The 20,868-nt window shown below is 40.3% G+C and overlaps 1 protein-coding gene across 1 annotated transcript in view; it reads right to left on the bottom strand.

Moving 5' to 3' along the window:
* The window catches only part of gnaz (guanine nucleotide binding protein (G protein), alpha z polypeptide), a 31,018-nt gene that overhangs the window by 8,076 nt on the left and 2,074 nt on the right, over window positions 1-20,868 (bottom strand). The window contains exon 2 of the mRNA XM_063478653.1: window positions 5,854-7,159. Coding sequence (XP_063334723.1) covers window positions 5,854-6,576 — 723 coding nt within the window. The 5' untranslated portion in view covers window positions 6,577-7,159. The remainder of the gene's footprint in view (window positions 1-5,853; window positions 7,160-20,868) is intronic.

Genomic DNA, 20,868 nt, shown 5'->3' with positions numbered 1-20,868 from the left:
TTACATGCTGTGACTCAATTGTGGCACTTCTAATGTAGATGTTAATAATCTTTCCAAGAGTTTTCATTGAATAAAATGTTCGATATTTGTGATGCAATAAAAAAAAAAAATGAATGAGTCTACGCAAATAATTTGCATACTGCGCAGTAACCTTCGTGCAAATTTATTCAGCGTTACTGACATGCTTTTAACAAGGTCAGAGATATTTAAAGACCTTTACAATGCCTCATTATGGAGCCAGCTGCTCTAACAACATTATTATAATTCATTTTGCTGCTTTTGATTTCAACTTTATTGCAGATTATCTTGCAAAATGTTAAAGCAAGGATGTGGTCATGCCTTGTTATCTAAATCTTTGGAGTCTACATTGCTGACTCCCTATAGCCTGAGTTAAAAAGATGGAAAATATAACATTTCTCAGAAATGTGTAAAAAATGTTTCCCCTGAACGGAAGCTGCTTGTTTCCAGCAACCTTTGCGATGTAGCTGTGGTGTAATACTGCAACCTGATGATCATGTAGCTTTATTGGGTGTGGTGTGGCAGCTGTACTAAATTGACAGAGTTTTTACCCAAGTTCCTCAATTTTAAACCACTAAGTATCCGATATAAATATCTGTTATACATATGTATTTTATATGTAGCGCTGTATAAACGACAGACTTTGGACATGTATAGTCTTTGTTGTGTCTGTTGTAAGACAAGCCATAGACTTTTGACACTGCTTGTTGTGTCTGTTGTAAGACACGCCATAGAGTTTTGACACTGCTTGTTACATAAGAGTCTTACACTTCCTGCTTCACACACGTGTGCCCTGCATTCTGTACTGAATACTAATTCAGTTTAGTTTTAATGCTTTGAAAGTCACCAATGTTTCGCTTTGTAATCAGCATTTTTGTCAGAATCTGCACTTTTTTTTAATTTTTGCTTTTTTTTAACCACAAAAAGTAAATGACAGTAAAGTACAGAACAACATCTAATGATCTGTAGGCCTCACTTTCCTCAGTTAAGGTCAGAGTTCATGATTCAACAATGAGAAAGAGACAGGGCAAAAGTGGCATCCATGAGTTCCAAAGTTGAACTTTTGGAGGGTTTGAGTCCCGTTACATCGGGAGTAAAACTAACACAGCATTTTGTAAAAAGAGCATCACACTGGCAGTCAAACATGGAGATGGTAGTGTGATGGTCTGGGTCTGGTTTCTGCTTCAGGACCTGGACGAATTGCTGTAATTGACAGAACCATGAGTTCTGTTCTCTACCAGAAAATCCTGAAGGAAAATATCCAGATATTAGTTTATGTCCAACAGCAGCAAGTCCACCTCTGAATGAAGGTTTTTAAAGTGGCCTAGTCTGGATTTAAATTAGATTGAGATGCACTAGCATCACCTTAGAAGAGACCTTTTATGCTTGAAAAGTCCTCTAAGGTGAATGAATTAAAACAATTCTGCAAGGAAGAGTGGGCCAAAATTCCTCCAAAGTAATGTGAAAGACTCATCGTCAGTTATCACCAACACTTGATTGCATTTTTTCAACCAAGTATTAGATTTAAGGGGTAATTACTTTTCACAAAGAGTCGGGTAGCTTTGGTAGATTAATTCAGACACACAATTTCTCTGTGTAACAAACATGTTAACTTGTTCTTCTCTGGCTGTTTTTGAGCAGCTTACCTTGCCTGTATGCTAATGTAGTTTTAAACTTTGTGCAGAGCTTTAGATTTTTAACCAGATTTTTCAGCACTGTAATACTACTGGTTTTGGTTTGTCTCATCACATGAACCCATATGAATCGTGAGATTAGTCTTGCTGATACAGCACAAACCTCAAAGTACGCCTCGTTTGTATGTTAGATACTATCCGCTTTGAGACAACTGCAGTATTTGATACTTTTGGACTGAAAACTACCTGATTATCAAACTTTTGTTTTAAAATGGCAGCATGTATTAACCACTAAGAGATGCTTAAAATGGCACATAAAATATAATGTGTGCCGATGTCATCCACATCTTATAGCTACAGTACAGTAAACAATACAAACTACCATAAATTAGAACATTAGTAATAAGCATTATTTTTTATTAGTTTTCACTAGAGTTAACAAATTATTGTTGACAATGGTTATATAAAGCAATATTAGTTACACGCTCTCATGTGTAATTTTGACGAGTATGATTGATGTGACTCGGTGATTAGCGCTGTCACTTCACAGCATGTGGGTTAGCTGATAGACTGACAACTTGTTTAGCATGTAGCACACCTCATACACACTGGGTTGGCCCTAAGCTTTCACGTAAAAACTTTTTATTTAAGGAATGCTATATGAGGTTGTTCCCATTCACCTGCCGGAGCTCACAATGATCTGTGTAAATTAGAGCTTCTAAAAATGCCTTTTCTTTCTTCTCTTTGTCAAGTTGCCCGAGAAAGATCAAAACTTGCTTTTGCAAAAATGCTTAACGATTAAATTATTACTTTGAGCCAAAGAGCATGGACATCTTTCCTCTTGCTTTTCCAACCAAGAATTCCCCTTGACACAAGTGTGCATTGCATTAATTGTCCAACTAAAGAATAGAACTGTGTATTCATAGTCAACACAACTTTACATTGAGGGCAATGATGGTAAATGGCATGTATAAATACGTACAAATTGTACTAACTGAACACAAATACAGGTTGAATCAGATGAGGCAGCATATCTCCAAAACTAGTTATACACACCAGGCACTTCATTAGGTACACCTGTTACCTGTTCAACTGCTTATTAATACAAATATGTAATCAGTCAATGACATAGAGGTATGTGACATCATCAAGACAGGTAATTTAAGTGGCTTTGACTGTGGCATGGCTGTAGTATTTCAGGTCTTTTGTGGGATTTTCACACACAGCCGTCTCTAGGATTTACAGAGAAAATGTCCTGTGAGCGGCAGTTCTCTGGTCAAAATGCCTTGTTGATATCAGAGGTCAGGGGAGAATGGCCGAACTGCTTTGAGCTGACAAAAAGGCAACGGTAACTGCAATGACCACTTGTTACAGTTGATGTAAGCAAAAGAGCATCTCTGAATCCAAACCTTGTACCACTCCTGTCATCTAAGAACGGAAAACTGAAGCTATCAGTTCGCAGAGGCTCACCAAAATTGAACAAGAGAAAATTGGAAAAATGTAGTCTGGTCTGATGAGTCTCAATTTTGTGATGGTAGGGTCAGAATTTCTTGTAAACAACATAAAAAGATGGATACAGCCTACCTTGTATCAAAGGTTGAGAATGCTGCTGGTGGTGTAATGGTGTGGGAGATATTTTCTTTGTACACTTTGGGCCCTTTAGTAACAGCTCCACAGTCTATCTGGATACTGCTATTGACCATGTCCATACTTTTATGGCCACAGTGTATCTTCTGCCATGACACAAAGTTCCAATCATCTCAAACTGCTTTCTTGAACATGGCGGTGTTCAAGACACAGATCACTGTACTCAAATGGCCTCCACAGCAGCCAGATCCCAATCTAGTAGAGCACCGTTGAGTCGCAATAGAGTGGGAGCCGACTCTGCAACAACTTTGTGATGCTATTATGTCAATGTGGATCAAAATCTTTGAGGAACCTTTCCAACACTTTATTGAGTCTATGCCACAAAGCATTAAAGCAGTTCTGAAGGCAAAAGAGGTCCAACCCAATACTAGCAAGGTGTCCCCAATCAAGTGGCTGATGAGTGCATTTTTGGTTTTTAAATTCATAAGTATACCATGCATTTTCCTGACAATCCATATAACTCACCTTCCTTTGGATTTATACACTCTGATAGCTTTCCTCGCCTTTGTTTGAATAATAAAAGTTGTTTTTCCTTGCACCAGTTAACTCCCATTGCTATACAGTGCCTGCACAATCTGCTAATTCTCACAGGTACAACCTCACACTTTATTCTGTGAACTCAATTAACACCATACTGCATTTTCTCCTCAGACTTTATTTTTAACCTATAAAGCTAATTGATTTCATGTTCCAACCTGGCTCGATGTACACCCTGTTTTATCCGGGTAACCCATGCATTATCAGGCCAGTCCACTTACAGCAATGACCAAGTTTCCTCTGCGCTTGAGCTATTTCTAGAGTTGACTGTAAAACATCAAGGTGAACGTGGATGCTGGGATCGTGGAAAAAGTGAAGCAAAAGACGATCTCCCCTCATAACCAAATACAATTATATTGTTGATCCTCCATTATCCTGGAGGCAGTTAAACAAGAAGTAACTTTTCTAAAACACTCAGATAAGATGATGAATATGCTATGGAGAAGAAATCATTTAAATTCCAAAACCACGAAGAGAAGATAACAAACACAAGCCATTCCCCTCTTTTAGACAGATTTAAAATAACTGTGATTACTACATTAAGGCAAAGAGAATCCATTTCACCATCCAAAACATTAGATAAGGAACTTAAAATGTAGATAAGGCTTTCTAAATTGAAAACTAAAACTATAAATGAAGTTCAGTAAAGCAGTATCATTCAGGATGTGTTTTAAGTAGCCTTGGGTACCATGTCGCACGTGGCTACCAGTCTGAATTAATGTGGCTAAGTTCATTTTTGTTTATTGTGGTAATTACATTTGTTGCACAAGCAGTTATCAGAAATTTCATTGGCGTCACAGCTGTAACAGCAGCACCTGTCAACAGCAGCACATGGTTTGGTTTTGCTCAGTGGTGTGTTTTGCAAATTTTACACTGTAAAGTGGCAGCATTACAAAATGTTCCCACACAGAAAACAAATGCACAAAGTGGACCCACAGTTTACTCTTTTTGGGTGGGTTTTTTGCACATTTAGCCCAAGGTAGGAGAAGAGCTTCATGTTTTAATCGAGACAACTATTTTGGAATCTGGATTTATGCAGAGAATTAAGTAGTCCTAGATCCTTTGCCTGTTGAAAAATAAAAATGACAAAAAATCTTTGTTTTCCTTAGAAGAGATCATGCAACCAAAATTCCCTAAATTTGGATACTGTGCATTTGCTCCCTCCAGTTTGTCTCTATTAAGAGTTGCCTGCCAGGGTTTTCAGGAAAATGTGCAATTAATAATTTTATTGGTTTAGAGGAGACCAGAGTAAACATACAAGTTATGTAAGCCTCAATGGCTTTACTGAGTAATCTTTATTTCTTAATTGTTCCAGGAAACTCAGTAATCAAACTACACAATTGTTACCTTAATTGGCAGCAAATATCTAACAGCACCGATTCTAAAAAGTGTTTTGAACATCTCCCTAAATACTTTCAGAGTGATGTTATAGCAAACAGTATATGGCACGAACTAAAATCACGTGTGTCTCGGTGGATCCATGTGACCACAGGAGGCTTATCTGTGCTCTAGAAGGGGATGCACAGAGAGGAAGTGACACAGCAAAAATGACTTTTCAGAAGCCATTTCTTACATTGATTGTTTCATAGCATGAATATCCAAGCTATGAAACTGAACTACATGGCAAGTGATTATTAGATATCTCTGCTTTTAAGTTTACCTGTCAAAGAATCAGAAGTAATCTTACAGACTAGGATGCTGCTGATAAGATAAATGGTACCTAAAATCCACACAGTAAATCGGATAAATGGTGTTTGTTGTATAAAAGAGATGAATTGTCTCCACTTTAATGTTCTAATCTGATGGTGAGAAACATCCCTCTCTCATGACTGCAATTAACTTTTAACAAGAGATAATAATTACTGAATATGTGCAAATTGGGTAGATATTTGCCTCGTCCCTCTTCACACTACTCTGAGTGGCTGCTGCCTGTCTGCATTTGTTCAGGCATCTGTGCATAAGTGCATTTGCACTGTCAGAACAAAAGTTGGGCCTTTTTAAAGCTGAATTTTCTTACCGTCTGGTTGTCCTCGTAGAGTTTGAGGTCATAGCCGCTTAGCTCAACACAGAAAATGATTGCTGTGACGCCCTCGAAGCAATGAATCCACTTCTTTCTCTCCGAACGCTGTCCGCCCACGTCTACCATCTTGAAGGTGAGCTCCTTGAAGGTGAACTTGTTCTCCACAATCCCAGTGGTCATGTCACGGGATCGTAGGATGTCCTCGACAGTGGGGATGTACTCGGGTGCAGAAATGCGGTCCAGGTCATTTAGGTAGTAGGCAGTGTTGTCCTCTAAGTGGTATTCATTGGATCGTTGAAAGCACTCCTGGACCCCTGAGTCTGCCCACAGACGTTTCATTACCCCTAGCAGCTCTGGAGTAATCTCCCCCTTGCTCTCAGCTGGCCCTGTAAGGGCAAAGAGCTGCACAGCATCATAGGCGCGGTCAGGATTGTGAAAGTCAATTTTAAGAGTGCTGAGAGCACGGATGATGCGGGTGAGAGAGTCGATGGCATTGTACAAGATGAGTGGCTTGTACTCCTTGCAGGCTTCCAGATTGAAGCCTCCACTGTGGATGATTTTCATCTGTTTGACTATGGTGCTCTTGCCAGAGTTGCTGGTGCCCAGCAACAACAGTTTGATCTCACGCCGCTGCCGCTGACTCTCTGAGCGCAAGTGGCGGTCAATCCGCCGCGAGCGCCGCGCCGCTTCCTTCTCCTCCGAGCTCTGACGGCATCCCATGGTCCTCCACCACGTGGTAAACCCAAAGGAACTCGTGCTGCTACTTGATGGGGAAGCAAATAGTAATGAAGTGGTGACTGAATATGTGGTGGTAGAAGGATTGAAGAGGGGATTTTGTGTACGAGCCTTCAGAGATAGAGAAAGAAGATATTTCACAATAGACTAGTTGAGGACAAGACAGGAAAGCTACCACACTGACGAGTGACTCAGGAGTGTTTCATGCTTTTTGTTCAGGGGCAGTCTGTGAGTTCTGTGTGGGCAGAACCCAGACTTGTGGGATGCCCACACAGTGGCTGGCTCTGAGGTCTGACTGCCTACTGAAGCCTGGGGTTCATAGTAGGGGCTCCCCCTGAGGAAATGTTCTGGAGGAAGGTTCGAGAACGTTCAGTGTATGTCAGTAGAGAAAGTGTTTAGGCTTGATGCGAGCAAATAGCAAACCCCTTTCACTCTCTTCCCACATGGCTCTTGCAGTGTTTTGCCCTTCTTCAGCCTCTGAAATCATCCACCAAAGTTTTATCTTTGGCCTGTTTTGCTTGGTCTTCCTGTGGTGAGATATTTCCCAGTCAACTGAAGGCCTCCAAATCTGCCAAGACACAAGACAGAGAGGAGTCGTGAGTTACATGTTCAAGATAAATAGGAACAGTTTTATTAATAACAATTGTGCTGAAGGGACAATTCAACATTATATATGTTTTTGTTTTTCTGGAGGTTAGAAGCTTACTTCAGCAGAAATAGTTACCACTGGAGGAATTAACACTTACCCACTTTGTCTGGTACCTACACAAACAGATCAGCTGACAACAGACTCTCTCCCAGGGGAGTGAGGTTCATATCGTGACCATTTTTTGTGCAATTATAAACAATTTGTTTTCATTTGCTTGTAATGGATTGCATTTTTTTTCTTACTATCTTAAGGCTATGGTTATAAAGGCGAAAGTTACATTTAAAATGCCTCCAACCCCCCCCCCCCCGCAGTGTTAAAAACTTATTAAGCTCCATTTGGCAATGCATTTTAAATCAGTCATAGTATTTACTGTTAAAATACCATGTTTTACATTTTGTAGTTAGACTTTTTGCAGTAAAAACTTGAAGTAATCTTTTTTTTGTTGTTGTTGTCAGTCTGTCACATTGTTGTGGAGGAATTTTGCTCCACTCTTCTTTACAACGTTGCTTCAGTTCATTGAGGTTTGCAAGAATTCGTTTCTGCACAACTCTCTTAAGGTCTTACCACAACACTTCAATCAGTTTGCGATCTGGACTTTGACTCGGTCATTGCAACAACTTGATCTTTCCTTTTGCAAACATTCTGTTGTAGACTTGCTGCTGTGCTTGGGATAATTGTCTTGCATGACCCAATTTTAGCAAAGCTTGAGCTGTCAGATAGATGGCTTCACATTTGACGCTAGAATACTTTGGTACACAAAGGAGTTCATGGTCCATTCACTGACTACACGGTGCCCAGGTTGTGTGGCTGCAAAACAAGCCTGAATCATTTGCCCTAAACCACCATGCTTGGTATGTGGGATGCCCACACAGTGTGCTGATATGCCGCCTTTGGTTTTCACCAAATGTAGAGCTTTGCATCTTAGCCAGAGATCTCCACTCTGGTCTTATCTGTCCAAAGGACATTGTTACAGAAGTCCTGTAGTTTGTTGAGATTCACCTTTGCAAACCTAAGCTGTGCTACCATGTTCAATTTAGAGAGAAGAAGCTTTCTATTAGCAACCCTTCAAAAAAGCTATACTTATTCAGTTTTCTAATTGTGCTGTCATGAACTTTAACTAAGATGTAGTTCGAGTTGGGTTATTTTTATTTTTATTTTATTATTTTTTTTTTTCTGAGCATTGCCCTGGGTGAATTTGCTGGGATGTCCACTCTCAAGAAGATGGTGGCATTGTGTTAACACACACTTGAATGCTCCAGACCTGCAAACTGCCAAAACTCCTGCTTTTATAGAGATGCTAACACTTACTGATGGTCAGTTAATCTATGTATTTTATTATTAGTATCTGGCGTCCTCTTTCCCTCTTCTTTCTATGAAAGCAGTAAGTGTGCTTACTTTTAAAAACGTCTCTGATTGTAACTATTAACATTTTGCTCGAAGACTGGGACTAAGTGGTTATCCAAACAAGCTGCATACTAAAGGCCATAGACGTACTTATGGTAGGTGTTTGAATAAGGGAGCTCTAAAGGTGCTGGTAGATTTATTTCTGAGCTCGAGGGAGTAGGGATAGCACTGCTTTTAGTTTTTATGCCAAGCCAAGCTCTAGCCTAGTATGACGTTATTATCTGCATTTTTATGCAAAACTGAGAAGAAGAAATAAAAAATGAATTCACTATTGATTCTTCCTTGATCTAACAGATAGTTACTGAAAGCATGCTTACTAACCTGCACACTTCCCATTTAAACATTGTCATAATACCCATGTTCTGCCTCTTCAGATTACTTCCCTTAACAGGAGTCTTTTGTTACCACTTACTCTGAGGCAAGCTAACCCTGCCTATCCACTTAACAGTACCACACACAGACTCATTTTATACACAATCAAGGTCAAACATAGGATTGAACCAGGCGAGAGAAACTAAAAAAAAACAAACACTATCCACTGTTTGAAAGGGAAGTGATGCAGTGTAAACAAAATAAATGTGTTTTCTCTTGCAAACAACAGCATCTCATGCTAGTTCCCTCACAAGCCAGTGTCTCTGCCTGCACTCTTTCTGCGCTGGTGTTCAGTAAAACAAGGTGAAATGCTTATTTACTATCAAAGTGGAAAATAACAGGCTCGAGCCAGCAGGTGCCTCTCATGCTTTCATGCTACTGCAAAGCTCTTACTCTTTGCCCAGCCATATGTGTGGCTATCTTTCATATTTCACATGCAAATAGTTTTCGTTCGTCTCCCGTTTTCATACATTATTTGCATATGGCATTACTTTTATTTAAATAAAACAAATACTGCATTGGAAGAAGCTTGGTTGCATGAATTTACATAAATGTCTCAAATGTTCAGAGGCTGACGTGAATAATTAGAAGCAAAAATAACTGTGCTACTGTTGTTTCTATTGGATTCAGCAACAAATGGGTGCACACTGGAACAGACTAAGCAATGGCGGAATATTGGTATCATCTTTAGACACACACAAAGAGAAGGAGAGCACCTTTTTTTACTCTGGTGCGTGGCGTCCACTCTTCAAAAGACAGAGGACAACAAAGCAGAACAAAGCCATAATAAAGCATCATGACACAGACAGAGAAGAGAGTTGTTTCCTGGCTTCAGGCACCTTACTACCCTCTCAAAATGGCAAAGCCAGCCAAACCGGTTAATGCACATCACTGATTTTTAGAGCCTATGAAACACATTAAAGCTGCGTGCGAAGTCATTCCATTTTGTTATTTCACAAATATGCAGCTCTGACATTTCTGCACTTTTTGAAGTTATACCTCTTATTTGATAATTTCTGTGGAAGTAGTGCACTGGTGAAGTAATATTATACACACTGCACGGAGAGGAACGTGGCCTTTTTCTTCCTTACACATGGATAACGAGAGCATATCGCAGCAGGAACCCACAAAATTTTAACAAAAAACAAACACAAATTAATTAGGAAAGTGCCTAGAGGATGAAAACATGCTTACTCTTTGTAACAAATTATACAGTCTAGTTTAAAGTCGAAATAGCTCCAAATGCAAGCGACAGCAAATAAATAATTAGCTTTTAAAGGTCAAGAAAATATCATTTCTATATCAGGATTTCACATCATGCTTACAGTGCCAACTTTACTTTACAAGGATGCATCTCAGGCTTTGGTAAAACTTACAAAGAGTTTGGCGCAAAGACTTAAAATGTAATTGTAACCTGACACAATACTATCACAAAGGCTCCAAATTCATTCCACAGCATGACAACAACCCCAAATATATCCAGGCAATATACAACAGATGACACTGTGACCTGATCTCAACATCATGGAGCCAGTTCAAGAATACATGAAGACAAATGAAACTAAAGGCGCCTACAGACTGTGGGCTTTCAGCAGTCTTGTAAACTGCATGCCGCTGTTGACAAAAAGACCTCTGGAGGACACACACAAGCAACATTTCTGATGTCACAAATGACGTGAAGCCTTTGAGCCGGTTCAAGCAGTCAGCTCGAGTCACACAGGGTCATACATGTAGCGTGCCTCAGTCTCCTCACGCCATATCTCAAGCACACCTCACCAGTTTTTTTCTGTGTATTTAAGCTGATGAATTTCCCATCGTGACATTTCAGCATTGCTGCCTGCAGATTCAACCATTCCACAACCCCAACATCCACCGGTAGGCTCCAGGAGGATATTTACTCATCACTTCACAATTTTTATCAAATTTTTGTCTTCTTTTTCCCTTAGTCTGTGTTTTGCCACAGCTCTCTTTCTTCTTTTCTCTTTCTCTTCATCCACCACCATCACCAACCAGTTATAGCAGATGGTCGCCCCTCCCCGAGTCTGGTTCTCTGGGAGTTTTTACTTCCCACCATTGCACAGTGCTTGATCATAAGGGATCGCTTGAATGTTGGGGTTTTCTCCAGAATACCGCAGGATCTTTACCTTGGGGCGACCGTTGTTGTGAATTGTTACACACCTGAACTGAATTGAATATTTGCACTAGATGGCAAACTCTAACTGTATCCTGCTGCTGTAATAAATCATTTCAAATGTGAGTTAGTAACTTTGTTTTCTTTTTTTGTTGCCTCCACTTATTCCACTTGGGTTTGTTTTTGTATTTTTTTTATTACGCCAATGTATTTTTGATTGTTGTGTGCTTTCATGTCTCGCCCTATAGGTTGCTTAGTTGGCCACAGTTGCACTACATGGACAAATGTGGGACACCTACACATCACACCTACAGGAGCTGTTTAACCATGGAAACCTGTGCAATGAAGCTCTCAGGGGAAATTTGTTGTGCTGATGTTAATGCCAGAGGAGGTTTGTAACTAAAGAAACTGAGTCCACAGAGCACTGGTGACTTTTACACACAATGTGTCACAGTGCTTACAGTTGACGGTGACATATCCATTAGAAGACATTTCACAAACTGACTTGTTGAAAAGGTGGCATCTTGTTCAATTACAACATTGAAATCCAGCGAGCTCTTTAGAACAACTCATTCTTTCACAAATGTTTGTAAAGGCAGACTGCATGGCTCGGTGTTTGATTTTATACACCTGAATTCAAAGATTAATAGGTGTGACCCAGTACTTTTGTCCATATAGAGTATTTTTAGTTGCAACTACCAACTTTGAACCTCTCTCACAGTGCACCACTGGAGCACTGTAAAATATTATAGTGATTCTCTCCTGTTGGTCAGTTTTTGTCTGGGAAAGTGCAAAATTGCTCAGCTTAACACAGCATGAATCCACTACAAGGTCTCAAAGATCATTGGAAGAGCTCACCTTCCAAATGGATTGAAAAACTGTTTGCAAGTCTACAATACAAAGCTTCTCCTGTTTTTTTTTGTTGTTGTTTTTTTTTGTTTTTTTTGCATTGACTAAATACACTAACTATTGATTTGATTTTGCTGCATTTTGCACAAAATAGTTCTGAATATTTGTACTAGAACTATTGCAGACCGTCTTCCAGAAAGTGAGTGTTATGGGTACATCGAACGACTGAGTATCAGCGTGGAGGCCGAGTGATGAGTGAATGCAGAGCCATGGGGGCCAGGCAGAAAGGACAGCATCTTGATGCATCATGAGGGCTGAAGAAATCTGATAGCCATCATGTGACAGAGCCTGGTCACTCTCTTGCCTTTCCTGCACAGCTCTGGCTGCACACGGCCCATCATCTCCCCCTTCACTACTACTCCCAGAGGCTTACCTCTAATTATTAATTCACCATGCTGCAAATAATTACAATCACACGATTGATTCAAGATGAGTATATGCAGTCACGGTGGGTTTCTGTTGTATAACCTCTCCTACTGTCCTACTGCTGTAGTTATTTAGCCCACAAAAATGCTCTTACAATTAGGGTCAGTCACATTAGATTGAGTGGTGATTTTAATCCATTAGAGGCTGAATGGTATTGCTCAGACATGAAATTCGTTCAAAGAAAAATGCATTATGTAACGACTACAGATGACTTACCAGAATGGACAGTATGTGAACAAACACTGACATCTCATACTGATGTTTAAACACACAGGAAGGATCACACCATATAGGTAGGTAGGGAAAGTGTTTCTTTTAGTCACATCAGTTAAAAGCCTTAATTTTTAAACAGAAGGTAAACATTAGTTAAAATTAAACTGGAGTGGTGACCAGATCCTGACAGTGAACTTAGTTTTCCAGATAAGAACAGCAATTAGAAAGCATGTTTGGAAGATCTGATTGCAGCTCAACGCAGCTAATGAAGACATGTTGCTGAAGTCTGTTTCATGAAATGAAACCACTTATGTCAACGGAATAACAAAGAAAAGGCAACTGAAGGTCCAAGACGGTGCTGAGATGTGTAATGATGAGACTGACAAATGCAGTACAGAACTGCTGGTGATATGCAGAATGGAAATTCTACTATTTTTATGAATGAAAAGGAAAAATGTCGAATGTTAAAAGAAAGGTGAAAAGTGCAGGTGTGCTTTTAGTCATCTTGTAATGGTTTATGAATGAGGTGAGCAGGGCTGTGTGTATGTGTGTGTGTGTCAAATCCATGGCCAGCAGGCTTCGGTATCAGTTGTTGTATTGCAAAAACCCCTAACCTAAGAATACTGTCTCCAACAGGTAATAAGCAGGCAAGTTAATTGGCAAAGGTTTGCAAATAACTGCTATCTAATTAATAAACGTAGACAGATTGCCAACTCCAACTCCTATATTAAAGTAAAGTACGCCAACTAGATCACCATTTATGGAGGAGTTTCTGAATTTTGGATTCAAATCTATGAGTTTCAGGCCATTCTTGTGAATTTCTGTGTATGTAGACAGCAACAGAATTGCCATTTTAATCGAATGATTACAGTTAACCATTATCACAAAGAGACTGCATGCAATTTGCCATCTTGACCAGTTCAATTGCAAGGTGATGACAGACTAAATGCAGACTGACTCTGTCCTATTACCATTTTATTGAAGTCTTAGTGCACCAAAGTTGCTTTGAAGATGGCAACTGAGTACGAGTTGTCCCCGTCTGTGAAGAAACCATTTTAAAGTTCATTGCACACATTTGCAATCATTTTGGTCATGCTACAGTCTCCCACCAGATTTCCCTTGTGTGACTGTAATATAAGCAGAACTATCTGGGAAGTGGCACCTGTGATGTGAAACTGCAGCTATTTCATTTAGTGTTTCTAATAGGATCACACAGAAATTCACATGTAATTCTTCTTGATGAACACTTATAGGCCGCAGCATTAAAACCACTGATAGGTGGTGCGGATGACCTTGTGTTGTGTATATCACATTTTTTCCCAATGTAATGTTCCACTGGGAACCACTGGGTCCAGGTAGCACCAGTCAGAGCATGTTTGTAGACCACTCCAGCCTCCTGAAACAGGACAGACTGCCCCGCAAGTCCCAAAAATTCCGCAGGAGTGGGTTGGGAAAGACACGAGAAAGACGAGGACTTCACCCAACTTTCTGGAGCCCAGTCCAGTCGAGCATTTGTACCCTGTGCTGGAACAGTGCTTATGTGTTCTGACCAAAAGGCATCTGTTTTGCTGACTGAAAGCTTGCTTACTGCTCACAAAAAGAAGTTACTGGTAAGTAAGCGACTTACTGGAATCAAGATAAAGAATTTTTTTTCCCTGTTTTTATAGTCATATCTGAAACCTCAGAAATGAAACAGAAGCTAATCTCTAAATATAAAGCAGTGATCAAACCTTTGAGTATGTCATTTTTCACTTCTGCCTTCAGAGTAATTGTCATACTTATATAGAAAAGTCCAGTCTAAAACGAAACTGAGGTGTTCTCGAGTAAGAGATTCTTAAAAACCATCAGCCCTGAAAGCCAGTTGCCCAACCCAAAAGGGAATTCATGTGATTGCCACAGAGGTGGTGAATAATCTGAGATGACTGCAACTTCCAAGAAGTTATGAATAACACCATTTGGTACAGACTGGGTTTTCTTAAGTCAATTTGACCAACAGGTGATGATGCAATGAGTTTAAAAGCTTTCTTTCCTAAATGAAGGTATATATAAGAAAATGCCTTCATCTGTCCGTCTGGCATTGACACATTCATGGATATTATTTGGAGCTGTGCTCATGTTTTTATGTTACTTCTACCATAAATATAAAAAAAACACATCCACATTCATACAGCAAAGACTCTTGAAATAAGGAAGTCTTTTATTTGGAAGAAGATGAGAATTTTATATTTAGCTCGGTAAAAACTCATTTGAATTGAAGGCATGTGGTTCACATCTTTTACAGTATTTTCTTGAATACTTTGGACCACAACATCATTGTGGTTGATGCGCTACACATGACTGAAATTAAGTCTGAAAGCTCAAACTGCCTTTTAGCTGCTCCGGCTTCAGATACAGAGAAAGCGAGTGAGTGAAGTAGATACCATATGGAGAAATATTAGAGATTATTACATTAGCCACAAAATGACTTGCAAACTTTAATCTTTGACAAATGTTACATGTTTATATAGCAGACAAAAGCGGAGAGGCTTAAGTGGAGTGACCAGTGGCGCAGTTGATGTATTTCCACCCCCTTTGTGAGCCAGAAAATACTCGTCTACAAAACTGACATTGATTTTAAACTCAAATGCACTCTTGTGAGGTGTCATGGCAGTCTGCTGATAGACAGATAGCCTTACAAAGTATACAAAGCAGCTTTTGTGGTAATTCCTGCTAAAGTAGGTGTCTCCAAAACCACATATTGGCTATTCATAAGTGAAGAGAGTTCAAACGCAAAAGCCTCGCTCAACGTCACCTTCTTGAAAGAAATGAGAGAAGGCTGTAATATTCAGACACTTTTGTTTCATGTCCCTCTAAGTCCACACACTGAACCTCTTGATCTAAATAACGCTACCCTTTGTCAGCAAAAGCCACTACTGCATGTTCGTGAGGATGCAAATTAGGTCACGTGACATTCATGCAGGTCAAGTCCCATTTATCAGTTTGTTCTTACTCGATGTGACAAACGTGAACTCTTTTTTATAGTTACTTAGTTTTCCTTATTTGTTATTTTGGATACTTCAGATCATTTTATATTAGTTTTATATTCATCAAGTTATTGCATAATATCCTCTGTTTATTGTTTATTTTGCTGTTGTTTAGCAATGAAGTGCGCCTGTCATTTTGTGTGATTGCATGCGGTTGTGCTGTGCAGTTACTGCTGATCAGTTTGTGCAGTTTTTTCATTCTGAACTCTGATTTCATCATTTGTAATGTTTCCAATTGTGCCTTTAGTGGTTTTGCAACAGTTTCCAATGTGGGCTTGGAGGTGTCTGCAAGAAAACGTGCACAAGGACAAGCAAGGACACCGAAGCTTTTGCTGCACGAGGCAATCACATTTGTTAAGAATGAATTGTCTCAAGTTACATTTACAAAAAACAAGACATTTCATTCAGTAACTGATAACCTGTTGGCAGCTGTCTTTTTTAAGTTACAATAATATATTGTGAAAGATGCTGCAGCCTTTATATCATCATTACCAGCTTGATATACTTGAGTGGCTCCAGTGTGGAAACTATGACCCAGATAACCAGGATTTCTTATCACAGAAAATAAGAAAAAGACACTAAAATGGGCCTTGTGAAAAAAGTAATCATTTACAGGCGGCGCTGCTGACAAATTAGCTTGGAGCAGTATGAGCAGTTACATAACCCACTCTTAATTTTTCTTTTGTGTATGTTATTTAATTGTACTGCTGGGTTTGTGTGTTCTCATTTGTCCCAGTGGCATTCTGTTTAGGTCTCCTACCAAGAAGCAGAGCAGGGGCTGAGAGGAGTCTTAAATCAGTGCTGCTCGAGCTTCTGGAAAGGGTGCTGGAGATGTTACCAGTCTGGGAAGGTTTCCAGGAAATCTTACATCTAACAGCTAATACACAGCAAGATAAAATGGAACTGGTTACTGTGGCTATGACAATCTAAATCTCTCAAAAATCCTTGTGGGGAAACAAACAAATAAAAAAGGCTGGATTTTTTAACCATACTGCATTTGTTGTGTAGATAATTGCTGTCACTTTGCTTCCACGGGTAAAAAAACAAACAAACATAGATTGACTCTAATTGATAGATTATTCACTGTTGCGAGTATTATCATGTGAAGCAGCTAGATGAAGCAGGATGAAAGCACAGAGTGTGTTTATAGAGAGCTGCGACGTGTAATAGGACAGAAAGAATTGGTAAATAATATCTGGGTTATCTGAACGCTGCACTGAATGATTTTCATGTTTCAGTTCATTGACTGGCTGTGCTGCAACACAACGATGCAGAATGAGCGACATAAAGCAGACAGTCAGTTTCATGCTTTGAGCTGCAAACTGATGCTAGCTGCTAATACAGATTCTGTAGATAATGGTGGACCATGTGATGCTTTCAGATAAACATGCTGTGTGTCTTGTCGCTCGTGATAACTGAAAGGCATTCTGTTGGTTTGCATATCTCACAGGAATTAAATAAACAAAGTTTTCCAACCTAGAAGGCCCGGTTCTATGTGATGAGTCAGAGCTTTGTGGTCGCCCCACTCTACGTCACATTCACATGACATGCAGGTTGGAGTCTAAGTGATTTTCAGCTCCATTCAGCAGTTTGCACCTCTTTAGATTTAACCATATGGCTTAACCCTCATTTTTTTTCTAATAACACGCTAATAATCCTCACTTCTTATACGTCAGCGTTCTTGAGAGGAGATTGGATTATAGTGAAAACTAAAGAAGCAGTAAGCCTTATCATCCAGGCTGAGAGCTGATAGATAGTTAACAACATTTATACACTGAAGAGACATTTGAATGGGCTGTCAAAGAATAACTAGTCTAGTCTGCAGCCATGTGTCTGAGAAGCATCTGAGGGGAGGCATTCTGAGAACCTGTAATGACCGCACAGTTGCTTCAAAAACACGTGTCAGGAGACCAACCATTGGCTGGTGGTTGCAGTTAAGTGAACTCAAAATCACCAACATCACTTATGTTCCCTCTGTAAACACTCTTGAAACACTGTGGATCAAAAATGGCCTTAAATGCTCTAAAAAAAAAAAGTTCCATATTTCAATCTGGTTATTGTAAACTCATAATTCAGCCCTCAAAATTGTTTCTTTAACATTTCACGTTCTTACTTTCCGTCACGTCCTCACCGCAGACCTCTGAGGAAGATGCCTGCATAGTATACACATGTGAGGACACGACTCATTCATTACTGAAAACAATGATGGGCAGTGTTCTCCTCTCTCTACTCCCCCAAAACAGTGGGCTATTTAGAGGGTGGAGACAGGGTGGGGGTGAGGTCGCTGTATGATAGATGCTTTTCCATGATAATGCTCTGTTTAATGTTCCTCATCTCAGCGGCTGTGTTCCCCCTTCTCCAATCCAGCGGGTCACACTGAATCACAAGGCCAGCCAGCGATGACAATGGCATGTTTGTGCACAGGCTGAGCCTGTATGCTGTGTGATGTGAAGGGATAAGATGGCACAAGGTGGACACTAGAGGCTCGCGTGCACGCGCTGCCGTATAAAAGCAAATAGGGACGCGCATGCATGCTTTTGGATACAGTAGGCATTCTTCGGCTTTTGAACCGTATTAGGTAGATCAAATGCAGGTTGGTGCTATGAACATTGTAATCTGCATTCAAACACTCACTACAGCACAGCATTCATTTGGGTCATGACAGATAAGATAAACGCCTTCTCTAACAGAAGGAAATTGCGGGTAACAGACACTTTCAGGCTTCTACAACCCACAGGCATTATCTGCTGTTAGTGATTTGATAACTGGAACAGGAAAAAGAGAAACATCTCACACTGCAGCAGATGCAACACTTTAATAGCCATTAACCCACCCAATGAGCTCTGTAGAATTAAAGCAGAAAGGACAATGACAAATGAAAAGGGAAAAAAGTGCTACTTAAACTATTAGGCGCAAACTATCTTTGATGTTACAGTGGGTTTCTGGTGCGGAGGTCTTGGAGATGACGATGAAGTATGTTTTTCAATTAGACGAGTATAGTTTAACTGTATGTTGTGTGTTTACATGAAGAAAGAGCCTAGAGCGTCGGCTGTGTGAAAGTGCCGAACTTTATGGAAACAGCAAGGAGTGGAGTGAAGAAGTCACCGAGATACACCACCAGCTTCACGTCATTTTCAGATGTTTTCTTGGAAAAGGCGACCTGCACGCCCTCATCAAAACAAAGAAATGTGGCTGTGATCCAGAAAGTCTGAATTAAGAGTACAGACTGTAAAGCATGCCGCACAGGCACATATGTGCCCCTCTCCTTTTCTCTCTCTCTATATATGGCATATATCAGCTTTCACTTCTTTCACTAAAGATCAACATCCCTCAGCAGTCGGTCGTAGGCCGTAGCCCTCGCTCACCACCACCCTCTCTCTCCACCACCTCCTTGTTGTCATATGACCACTGTTATGTGTGCGCAGTGGAACACAAAGTTGCTCTGTTAGTCCCCTCTGCTGTGCCCTCTCATCACTCAGATTTGAGTGCTGGAAGCAAGGCCCTCTTGCTGGCCTGCCTCAGGAAAACAGACAGTCCCCTGTATGCGACTACCAGCAAAGATTAGAAAGGAGGGCAACGAGAGAGAGAGAGAGAGAAGGATGAATTGAGCTGGTGTTGTTTTATGTAACACCAAAGATAATCTAATCCTTACTCATTCACCGAACCCCGCCCTAAGATTTTGTTCGATTCCACTGACAGCTTTCCCTCATTGATGCTTTACTGTGAAGTCGATTATTAGCCCTCTCTACAATCAGCGGCTGCCTGTTGAAAGTGAGCTGCCAAAGCATGTCTTACAGCTGTTTGTGTGGAGATGACACTTTGTTCCAGTACCTGGCTAGGATTAAAGACCCAAAACAAACACAAATGCTGAGCCAGCTGAACAGAGCGGTGCCCCGCCTGAACATAGTGGCAAAGCAGCTCGAACACACACACACGCACACACACACATACCTTAGGGACACGTATTTCCTTAGTGTTTATTTAACTGTGCCTGCATAAAGATTGGGTTTCATGTTCACTCTCACAACTACCAAGACAAACGCTGTAAGAGTTGTGTGATAATTCTGCTGGTCCCCCTCCAGGAAATAAATGACACCTTAGATTAATCATTTTATTAAGTAGGCTGCTGAGGGAGCTACGCTCAGGCCCCCTTGGTACTTAACTGTAATAGAGCTGAGTTTAATTGTCCAAGCTGGTGGTGTGCTCACCTACAAGGTTAAAAAGATTGCTAAAAGTGCACCGGACGGTGACGCTGGCCTGCTTGGTGTTGCGAGCGACTACCTCAACAGCCGCTGTCACTTTAAAACCAAGTGTGTCCCTGCTGTCCCCTGCCATTATGTCACCCAGTGGAATGGATGTAGCAAGTAACAAAAGAGGTGGAAGGAGGTCAACTCAGCATAGGGTTTGCCACACTATTGCTCTTGTTTGAATATGAAAAGCAGTGCAGTGTAACCGCACACTGCCACGTTAACGGAGAAGTTGCTAGTGAGGTGTGTATTCACACCTTTGCTATCTGCTCATCATCTACAGAGAAAATAAAGTACTATATGATAAGAGGGGCACCTCAGTGCCATATATATATATATATATATATATATATATACACATTTCTTTTTGTGTAAAATATAGGGATATTTATAATTAAAGCTATTTGTATTTATTAAAGCTATTTTTTTATATTGTATACCTTTGTAATATATTGTATTATTTGATTTGGTTTAGTTACTGTCTTGGAGCAACTGTGAGCACATAATTTCCTATGGGATCCTAAATCTGATGATTCTGTTTGATTGATTCTTTTGATTTGGGCTTGTTGTGTATTTAACTTAACAAAACTGCTTGTTTTCTCCGACCTCGCGTCCAAATGATCGGCATGAGGGTATCATGACATTTTTAAGTGTGCGCGCGCGTGTGCATGTGTGTAAGCATGTGATTAACCTTTATACTTCACACTGGACCTTGTCATCCCTCATTTTAAAGCCAAGGTCATTGGTGACCTCTGACATTTGTAACATGTTGCAGGGAGAAGTGGGGAAAAAAAACAAACTGCACAGCTGAAATGAGATGAGATGAATCTGTATTTAGAGCAGCGCACGTTGCTGACTGGAGCTGAAACATGCGAGATATAGGGAGAATGCAGGGAGAATGCA

This window comes from Pelmatolapia mariae, linkage group LG7 (genome assembly GCF_036321145.2).
Source record: "Pelmatolapia mariae isolate MD_Pm_ZW linkage group LG7, Pm_UMD_F_2, whole genome shotgun sequence".
NCBI lineage: Eukaryota > Metazoa > Chordata > Actinopteri > Cichliformes > Cichlidae > Pelmatolapia > Pelmatolapia mariae.
Note: the sequence above shows the minus strand (reverse complement) of the source record. Positions and strands in the feature narration are given on the sequence as shown.